At 50.0% G+C, this 18,074-nt stretch overlaps 4 protein-coding genes across 4 annotated transcripts; 3 read left to right on the top strand and 1 right to left on the bottom strand.

Annotated features, from left to right (window-relative positions):
* Nucleotides 1-1,459: 1,459 nt before the first annotated feature.
* Nucleotides 1,460-3,337, top strand: BROUX77_000592 (uncharacterized protein; the record flags this gene model as incomplete). Its single annotated transcript, XM_073750842.1, has 7 exons — nt 1,460-1,598; nt 1,669-1,723; nt 1,782-1,911; nt 1,990-2,058; nt 2,116-2,313; nt 2,386-2,720; nt 2,776-3,337. The coding sequence occupies 7 exons, from the start codon at nt 1,460-1,462 to the stop codon at nt 3,335-3,337; spliced, it is 1,488 nt and encodes a 495-aa protein (XP_073608829.1).
* A 350-nt stretch (nt 3,338-3,687) lies between these two features.
* BROUX77_000591 (uncharacterized protein) lies at nt 3,688-7,802 on the bottom strand (the record flags this gene model as incomplete). The annotated part of the gene is made up of 2 exons (XM_073750831.1): nt 3,688-7,743; nt 7,797-7,802. 2 exons carry the CDS (start codon nt 7,800-7,802, stop codon nt 3,688-3,690), a joined length of 4,062 nt encoding a protein of 1,353 aa, XP_073608828.1.
* Nucleotides 7,803-8,155: 353 nt separating this feature from the next.
* BROUX77_000590 (uncharacterized protein) lies at nt 8,156-8,497 on the top strand (the record flags this gene model as incomplete). The annotated part of the gene is made up of 2 exons (XM_073750820.1): nt 8,156-8,224; nt 8,303-8,497. 2 exons carry the CDS (start codon nt 8,156-8,158, stop codon nt 8,495-8,497), a joined length of 264 nt encoding a protein of 87 aa, XP_073608827.1.
* Nucleotides 8,498-9,522: 1,025 nt separating this feature from the next.
* BROUX77_000589 (uncharacterized protein) lies at nt 9,523-16,641 on the top strand (the record flags this gene model as incomplete). Its single annotated transcript, XM_073750808.1, has 1 exon — nt 9,523-16,641. One exon carries the CDS (start codon nt 9,523-9,525, stop codon nt 16,639-16,641), a length of 7,119 nt encoding a protein of 2,372 aa, XP_073608826.1.
* Nucleotides 16,642-18,074: the final 1,433 nt, after the last annotated feature.

The following is an 18,074-nucleotide window of genomic DNA, read 5'->3' as shown; positions in this document are numbered from 1 at the left end:
AGACCACGATCAAGGCATCGTCATAGCTCGGTAATGGATCGTAAATTGCCTTGATTGTAACTTGCTAGTTCAGAAGCCGGTTCTTGGAAGCTACTTTCGTGTAATGCTGACGGCTTGACTCCAACTGTCGTCAGCATCAGCTAGTAATCCAAAGACGTGACCCCGCAATATCTCCATTTGATTTGGAGAAGCGACGCACACATAGCTTGATTTCCAAGAAAACTCCCGCCACTTCACCGGACAAACAAAATATCACAACATTCACATTTCAAGCAGGCAAGATTTTTGTTTAGAGTAACTTTGATTTGTTTTCATTTGCTGGTTTCTCATAATGCCGGTATTCCCAGTGACCTGATTTATTGTACAGAAAGTTCGTTTCTCGTGAACATCTTCTCGAATATCTCTCGTCTAGTTTTAATGACAGTTTGTAGCCGTTCGTAATGTTCGGAGTTGTCGGTACAGGGATGAAGGAAAGATCCTGTTCGTAGGCAGAGCATTGCAATCGACTTGCAGAATGCTGTCAAAGCCGGGCGTGAGGCTTCAAGGCGGAGATGTCGTCATGGCCGCTGTGACGTTGGGCATTTATTTGCTAAAGGTCTTGTTAGAATTGCATGATATCGAAGACGACGACATCGGTATAACTTACGAGCGCGCCCGCATCTTTCTTCTCTTGCGCTTGAGACGTCTAACTCTCTTCTTTCTCCACTTAGCTCTCATCTTGGATAACCCTGTGATAATGTTAGTTGATGTTCCGGTTAAAAGAGCCTACCAATGTCTGCATCGACGGTGTTATATCTATGCACAAGCTCGAAATTAGAGCTCAACACATAGGACAATCAACTGTCGTGCGTAATTGGATGGAAATATATGACTATAGTGTCAAGGTAGGTGGTAGTACTCACGAAATAAGAGTTGTTGGTGATCTGATGAAAACGTTCAAGTTGAAGGTTCTCGGGCGGCAAGCTCGACTTTTTGTAGCAAGCCATTTTGGATTTAGGGCAGTCCACCAAGTTTGTGGCCTCTACCTGCACGTGATCTCAGTGCTCCCCAAAAGTCACGTGTGGTCCCATTTTTTGCCATCATTGTGGAGAGCACTCGGTTTCTGGCTCCACACAAGGTCCACTTGGAAGATGTTGACTCACATCAGCCAAGAGATATCACACTAAGTCACTTTTGGTCATTGGCCTTTCTACCTACTTCCTATTCGAGCTCAGGTTGGTCAAATATGATCATTTAATTGGTTCAAGCATTATTTGCTCTTGCCGCCCACTTTATTGGTCCATTGTGTTATACAAACGTGAAATGGAGGTACAAAGGTACAAAGCGAACAACCCTTCAGTTCGACTTGAACAAATACAAAACATCACCACAAAATCTTTGATATCAGCCTTTGTTATTTTATTTTGAACAACCAATCTTCTTACATGTGCACGACTAGACAACCGTCTTTCATCTGAATATGTCTCCTGAAATTCCACTTCAAAATAGAGAAACGGACACCCTCGCAAAACCTCTCAAACTCTTCATTTCTCATTTACCAACAGTCTCGCATCCAGTGGGTTATATTTCTGTAAGACACAATCCATCTGGTGCGTGGTGTAAGTTTCATCTTCTCTTGGTCTTTCTATGATTTTGTGTATCGTATCACATTACTAAACACCCCTATAGATGGCTTTGAGTTGTCTAACACGTCCCCAGTATCACTTGGGCGTAACGCAGACAGGTAGGTCCTGAAAGATTCTTCACCAAGCTTTGGCAGGCAGACACTTACATTCCTTCAGTAGTATCCAACTCAATGATACCTTAGTATCAAGAAAGCATCTGGAGATCTTTCCTGTCATCATAGATGATAGCCAGCTCAACACGCCGCTCTTCTTCATCCGGGATCGGGCATCCGACAATGGGACAACGGTGAATGGCATCAAAATCGGTGGCTACGCTCGGGGGTGGTTTCTCCATCATGGCGATATTATAAGGCTGCAGAATTAGGAACTCTGTTTCGCCCAATACCAACAAATATCAGCCAACTGGAGTGCCCAGGAGAAGGCCGATTTTGAGGCAAGTTTTTAATCTCAAAAAGAAGTAATGACTCTTGACTTGACTAACCTTCTATAGACTCTCAGGCCTACTTACATTGTGTCCCGAAAACTACTTGGTGAAGGTGCGCAAGCCAAGGTGTATGTCGCTTTCAACACCAAAACACAATGCCAAGTAGCCTGCAAGGCAATAAGTCTCCAGAATCATTGCAGAGACCCCAGCGCGCTGAGGAAGAGATCTCGTCTCGAGTCTACAATACTTCGGAAGTTGAATCATGTAAGCTCTCTGCCTCATCCTACCTACATCTCTTTCAATATCTTTAGCATCTGCCTAACCCTGTTTCCGTAGCCGAATGTATTGCAGTATGAGTACGCAGCGGTGACAGACCGGTCCTGGTACTTGGTCACCTCTTTGTCGACTGGTGGGGACCTTTTCTCCTTCATGACCAAGACGGATATCAACGAGACTGTCATCCGTACCATCATTTTGCAGGTTGTGATGGGCTTAGTACATATCCATAGTAGGCGGATAGTTCATAGGGATATAAAACCTGAGAACATACACTTCACGGTGGTTCCCAAGGTCACATATCCCGTGGTCATCGCAGACTTTGGCCATGCTGTGTTTCTCAAGCGTGGCAAGAAGCTTACATCTCTCGCCGGCACCGCGCCATTTCGGGCTCCGTAAGCAGAGCCAATGAATCTGTTCAAAAAATATTCAGAATGCTAACGTCTACAGTGAAATTCATTACAGTGAGCCATATGACTATGCGGTCGACGTTTGGGCTTTGGGCATCAGTATTCTTCTCATGTTGATGCCAAATCATCTGGATCAGCTGGGAAGACTGTATGCATATTCGCAGGAGGGTGTTGATTCGTCTTTGGATCGGGTGTTCAGGCACAGCCGGATCAAGATCCGAAGACATGGCCGTGATTTTATCCGGGCTTGTCTAAAGATTGACCGTAAAAGCCGCATGACGGCAGGCGATGCTCTTAGTCATCGTTGGATTGGCAGCATGAACGAGGATATGAGAGATGTCTATAAAAGAGTCATGACCAGATGGAAGCAGTCTCCGCCGCGCATAGTCACAGACCATGGCATCCCTCCATCGCGAGTCCCTAGCGTTGCCCCAAAAGTTCCCGTCACCACTGGAGAAAACAACGGTTGTTCCAAGGCAGCAGAGGTGGAAGGTAACCACGCAAACACCACTACGATTCATGTCCCTTGGTCTGATTCCTTGCCGCTGTTGCAAAGCCGTGCAAGGATAGACCTTCACGAGGTGCATCAACAGAGCCGTTAAGTTTGAGCCTTCTAAGCGTGGCAAGGGATCTTCTAGCAAGGAATACTGCTTCTGATGAAATGACCCATGGGGTATCATTGCTGGCAATTTGAGACATCTTCCATACTTTCCATCTTATGATAGTTTGAATTAATTTCGGGCGAATAAACTCACATGCTTGTTTCTATCTCTTGTTGACATAGTTATTTCTAGAATGGGATAACTTTTATGATGTGCTATCAACCCCGTAATATCTTTAGGGTCGTAATGCTTTGCACGGTATACTTAGAGATGAAGGGATGAAAAAAATTACTTGAAATCAAATTCCAACCAAGAACGCCATTCATAATATCTCCAACTACCCACCACCTTTACACTCCGGTCCACTTTCCAAACTGCTTGTACCGCTTGTACTGTGTGCCAAGAATCGCGCGTCCGTTCATATCCAACGAGTCGTTGAGAATCTTCCGGACCTCGGGTGGTGTAATGTCGAAGATGGAGTTCATACCGAGTTCCAGTTCATCTCTGACTGATCGGGGTACATCAACCTGCAGCTGCAATTTGACATACGAGACCAAGACCAAATACATTTGGCGACCCGCGGCTCTCTTGGCAATGTCAGTGGCGGTATCAAGGGCGTTGGTGAGGTTCTGCTTGTGGTGGGCGACACTGGCAGCCATGGGCTCACAGACAAGAGTCAAGAGACGCGTGAACGAGGCTGCGTGTTTACTCCAGTGCGAGAAATCGCCGTCGTGTATGTTGACAGGCTGGGACGCCCATTTGCCCAAGCGCGCGTCATACGGAGTCAGTAGCAGGCCCGACAACAGAGACTGCAGAGTGGCAATCAAAATATGGAAGCGGCCGTCGAGGCGCACGCGGAAACGGCGCAGGATGGCCTCCATCAGCTTGCAGAGCCAGTCGAATATCATAGGCGAGCTGTCGATGGTGGCAGTGCTGGAAATGTTGCTGGAGACTTCACTGACTAGCGCCAGGGTTTGCTCAACGTTCCACTGCTTCAGCCGGGCAGAACTGTTGTTGAGGAATAACCGAAGAATTTCGCACGTCTTTGTGAAAACCCGTCCGTTGGAGGAGCCCGCGGCAAACCTTAGCAGCTTATTGTAAGCAGCAGGGATTGAAGCATCTCCTTCAACATCCACATCTTGTTTGTTTCCAACAATTGACACACAGACCTTGATGGCCTTGAGTTGTAGGTCAGGGTTCTCTATCGACTGAAGAGTATCAATGAGGGAGTGACAGTAGATGAGGAGGTCCTTGCTATCCATAGGCCCAGTGATGGCTTCCAAAGTCTCCCGGATGAGGGGCTCATAGTCCACAGGACGCAAAATGTCAGGGAGAACATCACCTTCAGGCGAATGGCCTTCTTGGAACTCTGAGGGCAGAAGCTTGACTGAATCACGGAGAGTACGGATCAGGAAAATCCGGGCCTTCCAGGCTAGAAGTGTACCTTGTGAAATATCAGTTGAAACCAGAGGCTCCAACTTCTTGGCTTTAAGTTTAGAAATCTGGGAGGTGGATTCCTGAATTACGACTGAAGCGTCGATGGCTGCGAGGATGATATAGGGGAAAGACACGCTAAGCTGAGACTTTGACTGATACTCTAGCATAGTGGTCTTGACCATGGAGAGCAGGAGTTTCTCAGCCTTCTTCAAATCAAAGGCGGCAGCGTCTTTCAGGGTGATCTTTTTAACTGTGGCAATGAGAGTCTTGAGAAGCTTGATACGAAGGTGATGAGTCTCCAGATAGTCAATCTCGGATGAACACTCAGAGACAAAGGCACTGGCGCTTTCAAGGAACGAGCGACCCCATTCATCAAAGTGGAACACCATTTGTTTGATAATAGCTGCTGCCAGGCCTTCAAAAAGCACATCAAGGCCATGTACTTCTGCCAAACCTCGCACCTTTTTCTTCTGGCGAAATGACGTGGAAACTGAATCAGCCAAAAGAACAAGGTGATCGAAGGAGATTCCAGTGTAAAAAGTCGACCTCTTCATCATCTTGCCCATAAGATTCAGGCTAGTTTTCCATAGCATGGGTTCATATGGAGATGACTTTGTTAGTAATTCCACAGTCGTTGACATGATAGCCTCCCGGTGTGAGCGTGAGAAACAGTCGTCTGGTATAACAGCCAGAATAGAGATGGCAGAAGACGTATGAGCGGCAGATGTGTTGGAAGAGACAGCGGAAATGAGGGCATCGATAAGCGACTCGACGAGCTTTCGATTGTTGATGATGTTCTCGTTTGCTATTAGAGCAGAAAGGTAGTCAAAGGTTGCGGGAGTTGGAGATTCACAGTCGATGATGTGTTTTCTTATAAACTTGGGAAAGTCGTTGGTCTTGGAAGACAGGAGTGGGATGAGCCTGGAAGAGACCTTGGTGGCTAGGTCAAGATATTTTGAGGGGACAAGAGCACCAGAGCTAGAAGCTGTCTCATTGGGCTTTTTGGATCCGGCCTTTGCAAGGTGCTTGGCAATTTTCAAGGCCATGGCAGACACCTCAGGTTCGTGCTCGCCATCGGGATACATGGACAGCCAGAGATGATCAAGAAATGTAAACGCCTCAAGGGCATCAGCGTCGTCCAGTGACCCCTTGACAGCAACTCTGGTCAGCTCAGCCTCAACTTCGGTCCATATTCTATTTATTTCCTCTGGGGAGATCCATGGTACTATCCTGGCCAGAATGCACCAACGTAGGGTGTTGAGTGAGACATGAGATGTTGCGTGCTTGAAGTTTTCTAGCGCAAGATCCATAATAGCCACAGCCGTGGCATCGGTGAAGTCAGGAGACCGTATTTGTGATGTGATGGAATCGAGAAGAACATAGCATGGGCCGACCTGGATGGGGGTCTGCTCCGCGAGCCATGCTAGAAGTTGTGAAAGTTGAGTAGGGGTCATGTGGCTTTCGATACCGCTCGATGCTGTAGAATCATGGCGCAGGGGTCCATCCAACCAAGGAGACGATTCAATGGTGTTTCTTGATTCACAAAAGCACAGCTGGTTGTACCACAGCTTCCAGAAAGTTGAGAGATCGCGTGCTTCAGCATAAGCTAGCTTAACCTCTCGGACAACCCGCTGCACCTCGTCACTCTTGTAGGTATCATCGCTACTAACAATACTTGCCCGGCGACATATCTCTTCGGAGAGCATCGTCTGGCCGTAAGGATGGAAAACAACGTGTCGATCGCAGGCAAGGACCCTGGAAAGAACCGTCCAGTCTGTGCAGTCGGACTCAAAGACATAGCTGCTGCAGACATTCTGGAGAGATTCCTGCTGAATACGAGCGTCGCGAGCCTTGGCAATATCGAGAATGAGTGTCATTGCTTGAGGCTTGTCGGGGCTGTAGTCTGGAGCAAGAATGGCTTCGACAGTGGCGAATATTTTGTGGTGCCAGCTTTCACGCGACTTGAGAGAGCTTACAGTGAGCTCGGGTGCATCGAGACTCAGGGTATAAAACACAGGAGCACAGATGAGAGAATTTGATTGGATGGCGCCGGCAATTGCATCGAGGATCTCGGTGTTGTCGCTGTTCATGAACATAGATCTAGCCGGAAGAATAACAGCACGTGTGTAGAACCTTTCAAGTGATTGTTTCCAGGCAAGTTGTCTCTCGGTGGGAAGCTCTTGGTTTTGGGGGGTTCCGTATGTACGATGGTCGAGTGCAGAGATGAGCTGAAGAACCTGCAGAGATGTAGCAGAAGCCACTTCGACGGCGTCTACGGTGCCAATGCGATGTAAATCCCATGCCGAGCACATGATGGCGGGCCAGGACTTGTATTGAGAACGGAACTTTGATGAAGTGGATGACATGGCTGTTGTGCAGAGACTCAAGATGGGCACAACGAGACCCAGTGCTTCGGTCGCAGGGGAAGCAAAGAGAGATTTTATGTGCTCGGCACCCATTGTGTCCCGAGGAGAGAGCTCTTTTGAATCAAGGCGCGCAAGGAGAGTCGCAAGGGCAGCAAGAAGCGCTTGGGCACAGTCGAGAGAGTTGTCGGCGCTCTTGAGAGATTCGAGCTCGAAGGTGATGTCACAAGAGCGCTTGCGCTTGCCGGCCCCCGCGGGCGGTGACAGCGCAGCAGATTCCGAGGAATTCTTGAGAGCAAGCTGAAGCACGGATATAAACTTGCGATCAGCAAGAGACTTGGCCAAAGAGAAGAGAGGGATACGGCCAAACACGTGCTCGATGATGGTCCAAGTCAGAGGATATCTGCGAAGAGTCTCGGCCTGGGGCTTGGTAGCCGGGCCATTCATGAGCTTGAGAAGCCATCTGAGGACGGTTTCCTCCACCGCATGGTGCTCGCCGCCGATCGAGGTAGTCAGCAGTCGCCAGAGTTCATCGAGCGTCTCGCCTTTGGTGCCAGGGCCAGTCTTTTCGAGAGACCTGGCTAGCTTTGCTAGATTGTTTTCGGACTATTAATTGTTAGCAAGCAGCAGGGAACGGCGCGCAAGGAGCTGAAACTCACCTCCATGGCTCACAATTGCGCGTTGTCCTGCTTCAAAGGCCCAGGCAGAGTTCGCGAAAGCAAAGATCACGTCGGTCGAGCGAGCGTGAAGAAGTCTTGCGCCGAAAATTTTAGTGGGGCGCAACTGACAGTCTGAATTCTGCCAGCCAGAGGCTATCCCAAAACAGGCAGGCCTGTGCTCACCGCCTTTGAAGGGCTCCAATTTCCCGGCTGGTTCTCGTCAAGCATCATAATCAGCGTGTGCTTGGAAAAATCTCGTGCTGAACCTCCATCTCCATCCCTCACGATCCCGCATCTCCGGCGCCGAAGCTTTTCTCCACAGCCCCGATCTCTTCTTGCCCGTACAACGTGATTCCACAATGGCCGACTCTACCATCCGCACCTCCCCCGTCGCCCGCCCTGTCAGCGAGGCTCTACTCAACGAAAAGGTGTGTTGCTTGTCTGTCCTGCACCCCTCAGCGGTTATCTGCGGCCTTGTGCCTGAGCTAACAATGTGTCTCACGTAGTGGGATCGCTGCTTGTCCAACCTGATTGTCAAGAGCTCGCTTGGCCTTGGATTCGGCGTCGTCTTCTCTGTGCTGCTGTTCAAGCGCCGCACTTGGCCCGCTGTCATCGGCATCGGTTTCGGTGCCGGTCGCGCCTACGAGGAGTGCAACATCAGCCTGAAGGTTGCTGCCCAGAACCTGAAGAACCAGTCTTAAAGCGGCTCCATTTTTACCTTTTGTTGCCGGCGGACCGGCCCCTCCATGGATCCCAATGATGACCCACGATCATAAAGCTCTGTGCTGTGAGCTGTGCTGGACTGGGTGAAGATGAGGATTTACGACTTCGCCACTACAGACAACGAGTGAAGCATACATGGCGCCTGTCCGGGTGCAATAATGCTACAAAACCAGTGTACAACAAATCACCATATAGAGATGCCCGATATTCTAGAGAAATATCAATTACCCTTGTGCTTTTGCTTCTGCAAGATATCGACCTGCGCACTCTCGGCAACGCATACACTGGGAGCCGTCTTCTAGTTTGTTCCGTTCCATATTGTCAGCAACGTAAGGGTTTTGTTAGGCTCGAGTCTTGTCATGTTGAGGTGAATGAATTCCATAGAGACACGAATTTGTTGTAGAGGTCAAGGCGAAGAGCTGGCATGATGGAATCAGGAAACGGACCATTGATTGCAGGCGATGCATATCCTAGGCGCTAGATATGGTTTACAGCTGTAGAAAAGCCTCGTTTAGTATTAATTGCCGTCCAAATCGTGAAGAGCAGGAACTTGGTGAGAAGCTATCGCACAGCTATTTATGCATAAATCGGGGGTATGCGTCTATAAGATGCATTAGTCATCCTGACCCCTGGTTCAGAAGACAGGGCTGAAGGAAATTTTTGGACGGTCATCATGCAAGGCTGGCACGTAACTTTTGACGTATGAAGCCCAACTCAACCTCGACGTGATATTGCAGCACGTGGTCGCGTGCAACGTAATTATCCTTTCCTGCCTGAATCTCTTTTCCATATCCGCCAAGACTCTTCCGGCCAGGCTTCTGCGATAGTTCAGCAAGTCTCATCTCGCAAAGGCCATCCTCGCCGATAAAGCAGCGGCGCGTCAAGTCGCGTTCATTTGAACGGTTAGCGCACGCCTCGTCAGGGCAAGATTTTCCAAGCATTGGCCGGTTGTGTTACTAACCTCTCTCGGCTTACTTGCGCAGAAATCACCGCGATCTCAGACATGTCCGGCCTCCCTCCGCCTCCCCCGCCGGGCTGGGCGGCGCCGCCTCCTCCGCCGCCCTCGTCGTTTCTCCCCCCTCCCCCCTCGGCTCCCGCTCCACCTCCTCCTGGGTACCGGCCTGCGAACGATGTACAGGCGGCCAAGTTTGCGCAAAAGAAGAAAGAATGGCTTCGCGACCGCAGGCTACGGTTTGGCGAAAAGCGCAAAGGCGGCTTCGTCGAAACGCAAAAGGCCGACATGCCTCCCGAGCATTTGCGCAAGATCGTTCGCGACATTGGCGATGTCTCCCAGAAAAAGTACTCGAGCGACAAGCGATCATATCTCGGTGCGCTCAAGTTCATGCCTCATGCTGTCATGAAACTTCTCGAGAATATGCCAATGCCTTGGGAGTCCACCCGTGAGGTCAAGGTGCTCTACCATGTCAACGGCTGCTTGACGCTCGTCAACGAGATCCCCCGAGTTGTTGAGCCCGTCTTCTTTGCACAGTGGGCCATGATGTGGGTGTATATGCGGAAAGAAAAACAAGATCGTCGACTCTTCAAGCGTATGCGCTTCCCACCCTTTGACGATGAAGAACCGCCGCTGTCGTGGTCCGAGAACATCGAGGACGTAGAGCCTCTGGAGCCAATTCAGTTTGAGCTGGACGAGGACGACGACGAGGCCGTTTACGAGTGGTTCTACGACCATAGACCCCTCTTAGATACGCCTCATGTCAACGGACCCAGCTACAAGACGTGGAATATGAGCTTGCAGCAGATGGCGACGCTTTTCCGACTGAGTAGACCTCTTATTTCCGACGTAGTAGACAAAAACTACTTTTACCTCTTCGATCTCCCAAGTTTCTTCACTGCCAAAGCCTTGAACGTGGCCTTCCCCGGTGGCGCCAAATTCGAGCCTTTGTACAAAGACATCGACCCCAACAACGAAGACTTTGGCGAGTTCAACGCCATTGATCGCATCATCTTCCGAACCCCGACGAGAACCGAGTCTCGAGTCGCATACCCTTACCTCTACAACTCGCTTCCGCGCAGCGTCAGTCTTTCCTGGTACTCATACCCCCAGGTCGTGTACTCTAAGCCCGAGTCACCTGATTTGCCAGCTTTTCACTTCGACCGCCGCTTGCATCCCATCTCATCACGCAACGTCAAGCCCATGAACGTTGAGCTATCCCACGAGGACGAAATCTTCGGTGTTGGCAACAACGAGGAGCCCGAAGAGTCTCTGTTCGAACTTCCTCTAGAGGTCCAGCCTTTCTTAGAGGGCGAAGAGCTTGAGAACCAGGACACGGCCGATGCTATCCAGCTTTGGTGGGCTCCCTTCCCCTTCGACCGCCGCTCGGGTCGCATGGTTCGCGCTCAAGATGTGCCCCTGGTGAAGCAGTTCTACCTTGAGCACCCGGTTCCCAATGATAAGAATCGCATCCCCATCAAGGTCAGTGTGTCTTACCAGAAACTTCTCAAGACATACATCCTTAATGAGCTTCACGAAAAGCCCGCCAAGTCTCTCAACAACCAGAGTCTCCTAAAGTCACTCAAGCAAACCAAATTCTTCCAACAGACCACAATCGATTGGGTTGAAGCTGGTCTACAAGTGTGCCGGCAGGGCTTCAACATGTTGAATTTGTTGATTCACCGTAAAAACCTGACATACCTACATCTCGATTACAACTTCAACTTAAAGCCTGTCAAGACCCTCACGACTAAAGAACGCAAAAAGTCCCGCTTTGGTAACGCGTTCCATCTAATGCGTGAAATCCTTCGGTTAACCAAACTCATCGTCGATGCCCAAGTCCAGTACCGTCTCGGTAACATTGACGCCTTTCAGCTTGCAGATGGTATTCTGTACGCGTTCAATCACGTTGGTCAGCTCACCGGTATGTACCGCTACAAGTACAAGCTGATGCACCAGATCCGTACGTGCAAGGATCTCAAGCATCTCATCTACTACCGTTTCAACGCTGGTCCCGTCGGAAAGGGTCCTGGATGTGGCTTCTGGGCTCCTGCATGGAGAGTGTGGCTATTCTTCATGCGTGGTATCATCCCCCTTCTAGAGAGATGGCTTGGAAACTTGCTGTCCCGCCAGTTTGAGGGCCGTCACAGTAAGGGTGTTGCCAAGACAGTCACCAAGCAGCGTGTAGAGTCTCATTTCGACCTGGAGCTGCGTGCCTCCGTCATGGCCGATTTGATGGACATGATGCCTGAAGGTATTAGACAAAACAAGGTTCAGACTGTTCTGCAGCACTTATCAGAAGCGTGGAGATGCTGGAAGTCAAACATCCCGTGGAAGGTTCCCGGCCTCCCTGCTCCCATTGAAAACATCATTCTTCGTTATGTCAAGGCCAAGGCTGATTGGTGGATTTCCGTGGCCCACTACAACAGAGAACGCATCCGTCGTGGTGCCACTGTCGATAAGACTGTAGCGAAAAAGAACGTTGGTCGTCTCACCCGTCTTTGGTTGAAGTCTGAACAGGAGCGTCAACATAACCACATGAAGGATGGACCGTATGTGTCTTCCGAAGAGGCCGTTGCCATTTACACCACAACCGTGCATTGGCTCGAGTCGCGCAAGTTCTCTCCTATCCCATTCCCTTCCGTTTCATACAAACATGACACCAAGATCCTCATCCTAGCTCTAGAGCGTCTTCGTGAAGCGTACTCTGTCAAAGGCCGTTTGAACCAAAGTCAGCGCGAGGAGCTTGCTCTCATTGAACAGGCCTACGATAGCCCAGGCACGACTCTTGAGCGTATCAAGCGTTTCATGCTCACTCAGCGTGCCTTCAAGGAAGTCAGCATTGATATGAACGACAACTACAGCACAATCAACCCTGTTTATGACATTGAGCCCATGGAGAAGATCACTGATGCCTATCTCGACCAGTACCTTTGGTACCAGGCTGACCAGCGTCATCTCTTCCCTGCTTGGATCAAGCCCTCTGATTCAGAAGTTCCTCCCTTGTTGACGTACAAATGGACACAGGCCATCAACAACCTGGACGGTGTCTGGGATACGGAAAATGGCGAATGCAATGTTATCATTGAGACTGAGCTTTCCAAGGTCTATGACAAGATGGAGTTGACTCTCCTCAATTCGTTGCTGCGTTTGATCATGGACCACAATCTGGCTGACTACATCACTGCCAAGAACAACATTCAGCTCACCTACAAGGATATGAACCATGTCAATAGTTACGGTATGATCCGTGGTCTTCAGTTCTCTGGCTTTGTTTTTCAGTACTATGGTCTGGTATTGGATCTACTCCTGCTGGGTCCCCAGCGTGCCAGCGAGATTGATGGTCCTCCTCAAAGTCCCAACGGCTTCCTGCAGTTCCGTGATAAGGAAACTGAAACTCGTCACCCTATTCGTCTGTACACTCGTTACATTGACAAGATTTGGATTCTGTTGCGCTTCACTGCGGAGGAGTCTCGTGATCTAATTCAACGGTATCTGACAGAGCAGCCCGATCCCAATTTCGAGAACGTCATTGGCTTCAAGAGTAAGAAGTGCTGGCCTCGTGATTGTCGTATGCGGCTCATGCGTCACGACGTTAACCTTGGTCGTGCTACCTTTTGGGACTTAAAGAACCGTCTCCCGCGCTCTCTGACCACCATTGAGTGGGACGACAGCTATGTCAGTGTCTACAGTCGCGATAACCCGAATCTGCTATTCTCCATGTGCGGCTTCGAGGTCCGTATTCTTCCCAAGTGCCGTAACCAGAATGAGGAGTTCTCTGTCAAAGATAGTGTCTGGTCTCTTGTTGACAACACAACCAAAGAGCGGACAGCACATGCCTTCTTGCAGGTCACAGAAGATGACATTGCCAAGTTCAACAACCGCATCCGTCAAATTCTCATGTCTTCTGGCTCAACCACCTTCACCAAGATTGCCAACAAGTGGAACACAGCCCTCATTGCTCTATTCACCTACTACCGTGAGGCTGCCGTGTCAACCATTCCTCTACTAGATACCATCGTGAAGTGCGAGACCAAAATCCAGACTCGTGTCAAGATTGGTCTGAACTCGAAGATGCCTTCTCGTTTCCCCCCTGCTGTCTTTTATACTCCAAAGGAACTGGGTGGTCTAGGTATGATTTCTGGCTCCCACATTCTCATTCCTGCTAGTGACAAACGTTGGTCCAAGCAGACTGACACTGGTGTCACGCACTACCGTGCTGGCATGACGCACGATGAGGAGACTCTTATTCCAAACATCTTCCGCTACATCATCCCGTGGGAAGCTGAATTCATTGACTCCCAGCGTGTGTGGACGGAATACTCACAGAAGCGTCTTGAGGCCAGTCAACAGAACCGCCGCCTGACTCTAGAGGATCTGGAGGACAGTTGGGACCGTGGTCTGCCCCGTATCAATACCCTGTTCCAGAAGGATCGTAGCACTCTGAGCTTTGACAAAGGCTACCGTGTGCGGTCCGAGTTCAAGATCTACCAGCTCATGCGTAGCAACCCCTTCTGGTGGACGAGTCAGCGCCATGATGGTAAACTGTGGAATCTAAATGCCTACCGAACCGATGTCATCCAAGCTCTGGGTGGTGTTGAGACTATTCTAGAGCACACTCTGTTCAAGGCAACTGGATTCCCCTCGTGGGAGGGTCTTTTCTGGGAGAAGGCCTCAGGTTTCGAAGAGTCCATGAAGTTCAAGAAGCTAACTAACGCCCAGCGTTCCGGTTTGAACCAAATTCCTAACCGTCGCTTCACTCTGTGGTGGTCACCGACTATCAACCGTGCCAATGTTTACGTTGGTTTCCAGGTGCAACTGGATCTGACTGGTATCTTCCTTCACGGTAAGATTCCTACTCTCAAGATTTCTCTGATCCAGATCTTCCGTGCCCATTTGTGGCAGAAGATTCACGAGTCCGTTGTCATGGATCTGTGCCAAGTCTTCGATCAGGAACTGGAATCTCTCGGTATCGAAATGGTTCAGAAGGAGACAATCCATCCCAGAAAGTCGTACAAGATGAACTCTTCGTGTGCCGACATTCTGCTATTTGCCAGCCACAAATGGAATGTTACGCGTCCTTCGCTACTTTATGATACCAAGGATGTGGTTGAACCAATCTCTACCAACAAGTTCTGGATTGATGTACAGCTGCGTTACGGTGACTACGACTCTCACGACATCGAACGTTACACTCGTGCCAAGTATCTCGACTACACGACAGACTCGGGTTTGTACCCCAGCGCAACGGGTCTCATGATCGGTATTGATCTGGCTTACAATCTGTACTCTGCCTACGGCATGTACTTCCCTGGTCTTAAGGTCCTTGTACAACAGGCCATGGCCAAGGTCATGAAGGCCAACCCTGCACTGTATGTTCTTCGCGAGCGTATTCGCAAGGGTCTCCAGCTGTATGCTTCTGAGAGCAACCAGGAGTTCTTAAACTCGCAAAACTACTCTGAGCTCTTCAGCAACCAGACGCAACTCTTCATTGACGATACCAATGTCTACCGTGTGACGATTCACAAGACCTTTGAAGGTAACTTGACGACTAAGCCCATCAATGGTGCTATCTTCATTTTCAACCCCCGGACTGGTCAACTCTTCTTGAAGATCATTCACACCAGTGTTTGGGCTGGCCAGAAGCGTCTTGGTCAGCTGGCCAAATGGAAGACAGCCGAAGAGGTAGCGGCACTGATTCGCTCTCTCCCCCATGAGGAGCAGCCTCGTCAGCTCATTGTGACTCGCAAGGGTCTTTTGGATCCCCTGGAAGTTCATCTGCTCGACTTTCCCAACATCTCTATCCGTGCCTCTGAGCTGCAGCTACCCTTCCAGGCGGCGATGAAGGTCGAGAAGCTTGGTGATATGATCCTGCGTGCCACTGAGCCCCAAATGGTTCTTTTCAATCTATACGATGACTGGCTGAAGAGCATTTCGTCGTACACTGCCTTCTCTCGTCTGGTTCTGATTTTGCGTGCTCTGCACGTCAATCAGGACAAGACCAAGCTGATTCTGCGCCCCGATAAGTCTGTCGTCACTCTAGACCATCAAATCTGGCCGTCGCTGTCCGATGAAGACTGGATCAAGGTTGAGACGCAGCTGCGTGACCTCATTCTTCATGATTACAGCAAGAAGAATAATGTCAATGTGGCCAGTCTGACCAGCAGCGAAGTGCGTGATATCATCCTGGGTATGGAAATTTCAGCGCCTTCAATGCAGCGCCAGCAAGCTGCTGAGATTGAGAAGCAACAGCAGGAGCAGGCCCAGCTCACGGCTGTCACCACCAAGACTCAGAACGTGCACGGCGAGGAGATTGTTGTCACGACCACGTCGCAGTTTGAGACTCAGACTTTTGCTTCTAAGACGGAATGGCGTACCAGAGCCATTGCCACCTCGAACCTTCACACGCGCTCCAACAACATTTACGTGTCGTCGGTTGACAGTGACTCTGATGACAGCATCACCTATGTCATGCCCAACAACATTCTCAAACGCTTCATTACGATTGCTGATCTGCGCGTGCAAATTGCCGGTTATCTCTACGGTGTTTCTGCGCCGGGTACTAACGACCAGATCAAGGAGATCCGCTGTATCGCCATGGTTCCTCAGGTCGGCCAACTCCGTAGCGTCAATCTGCCGCAGAATCTGCCGCAGAGCAGCCAGCTGGACGGCATAGAGCTCTTAGGTATCATTCACACTGTGGCCGGCAACGAGCTGCCCTACATGTCAGCAGTGGACGTCACGCAAGCCTCCAAGCTTACTGAAAGCCACGAGGCATGGAATCGCGAGAGCACAATCACGGTCGCCGTCTCATTCACGCCAGGCTCAGTGTCGCTGTCAGCCTGGGGTCTGACACCGCAGGGCTACAAGTGGGGTCTGGACAACAAGGACCTTGGCTCCGACCAGCCACAGGGTTTCACGACAGTCATGGGCGAGAAGCGCAAGCTACTGCTATCGCCTCGCTTCAAGGGCTTTTTCCTCGTGCCCGAGCTCGGTCGGTGGAACTACAGCTTCCTGGGCACCGTCTTTGACGGAATGGCCAAGAAGACGGTGCGCGTCAAGCTGGATACCCCGCGGCCGTTCTACAGTGAGGACCACCGGCCTATTCACTTCCACGACTTTTCGCAACTGGAGGACGTGGGTGTCGATCGCGACGACAATTTTGCTTAAGACAGGCGGATGGGGGACCGGGGGAGAGCGTTCAAAATACGTTAGAGGCGGGTGTCTTTTTCTTTTCTTTTGCTGCAAAAAAATGCTCGACCTTTTTCTGTCTTGTCTATTTTCTTTTCTTCTCAATTGCGTTACTGGTGGGTTCTGATTTCTGATTTGCGTTGCTTTTGGTTTTTATTCACTTATTCCACAAATAATCTGTACAATCTGGCGTTTTCTTTTTCTCTCCAACTCACTACAAGACTTGGAACCATCATGAAATAACCCTCATGACATTCCAACCCTAACCCTGTTTTCGATGTTGCCCCCATGGTGTTGTTTTTTGTTGATTCTCGTTGGCTCCTATACGTGTACACACACAGACATACGCCAGGCACATCGAATTTTCACAGGGGTGTCATATAAGCAAAATTAATTGCCTTTATGCATTCATGCGCTAGCCGGTTTTCAAGGCCATGTTTCGGTATAGTCAACTATTGCAAAAGTAGGGCGAGCGCCGGGTTTAGTCAGCGCTGAAGTCGTAGTATTGACGATAGATGACTAGCACTTGGTACTACAGCGCAGCTTTGCATGAACGACAAGTCGGATATGAAATTAGACAGCTGATGCTGGGCGTGAAGAAGAAAAGGATCTAAACAAAGGCGTGCCTAGACACGGGCGGCATGTGTTCTGGGGAAGGGAGGGAAAGAAAAAGCAAAAGGGCAAGCCGTAGGTTTGCCGACGGAGTGCTCTCGTCCTGTCTTCTGGCATTCTCCCTAGCTGACTCAGGCAGCACGTTGTTATAATACATCTCTTCTGTCTATCTGTCTGCCTGTGTATAACTAACTAGTTACAAGTACTCTTCATCTATGCATAGCTGAGACACTGGCTGAACCAAACGTGTGTGTCATGTCATGGGCACACAAAGAAAGACGCACGACAGCGGAAGGGGTGAGTCTGTCTCTCGCTGCGTGCTGTCATGAAGTCTGTATGTATGTACATGTGTGACTATGAAGTCATGAACAGTGAGGCGGGGTCTTTGACCCGAAGCTAAGCCCGTTCAATATTGCCCACGAATTCTCTCTAGCTATGACATTGAAGTCTGTCTCTTTTTTTTTCCTCGGCTGCTGGGGTTTAGATCCTGGACTATGCCGGATTTTCACATGGATCTTCATCGACCGACCCTCACGTTTTGTTATTCTTGTCCTGCTGCCCTCAGGGACAAGGCCGCGCCAATGTTATGGGGGCGTAGCCTGTGGAAGCCAGCAGTTCTATAGACGGGTACAACAGAGAATACGCCGCAAAGCAGCGGTTCTAGCGGCAGACTGAACTCCAGGCGTGAGTGGTGACTAGTTATTAAGTGCGAGGCCTTTGGTTATAGGGCTGGAAGTGACAGTGACAGTGGGAATCCAAGCCTAAAAGAGAGCGCGAGGCCAGGCTTGGATCCCGCTTTG

The sequence above is a fragment of the Berkeleyomyces rouxiae genome (genome assembly GCF_048999995.1).
Source record: "Berkeleyomyces rouxiae strain 22BRR77 chromosome Unknown BrBRR77_ptg000001l, whole genome shotgun sequence".
NCBI lineage: Eukaryota > Fungi > Ascomycota > Sordariomycetes > Microascales > Ceratocystidaceae > Berkeleyomyces > Berkeleyomyces rouxiae.
This window is presented reverse-complemented; position numbering and strand designations above follow the sequence as displayed.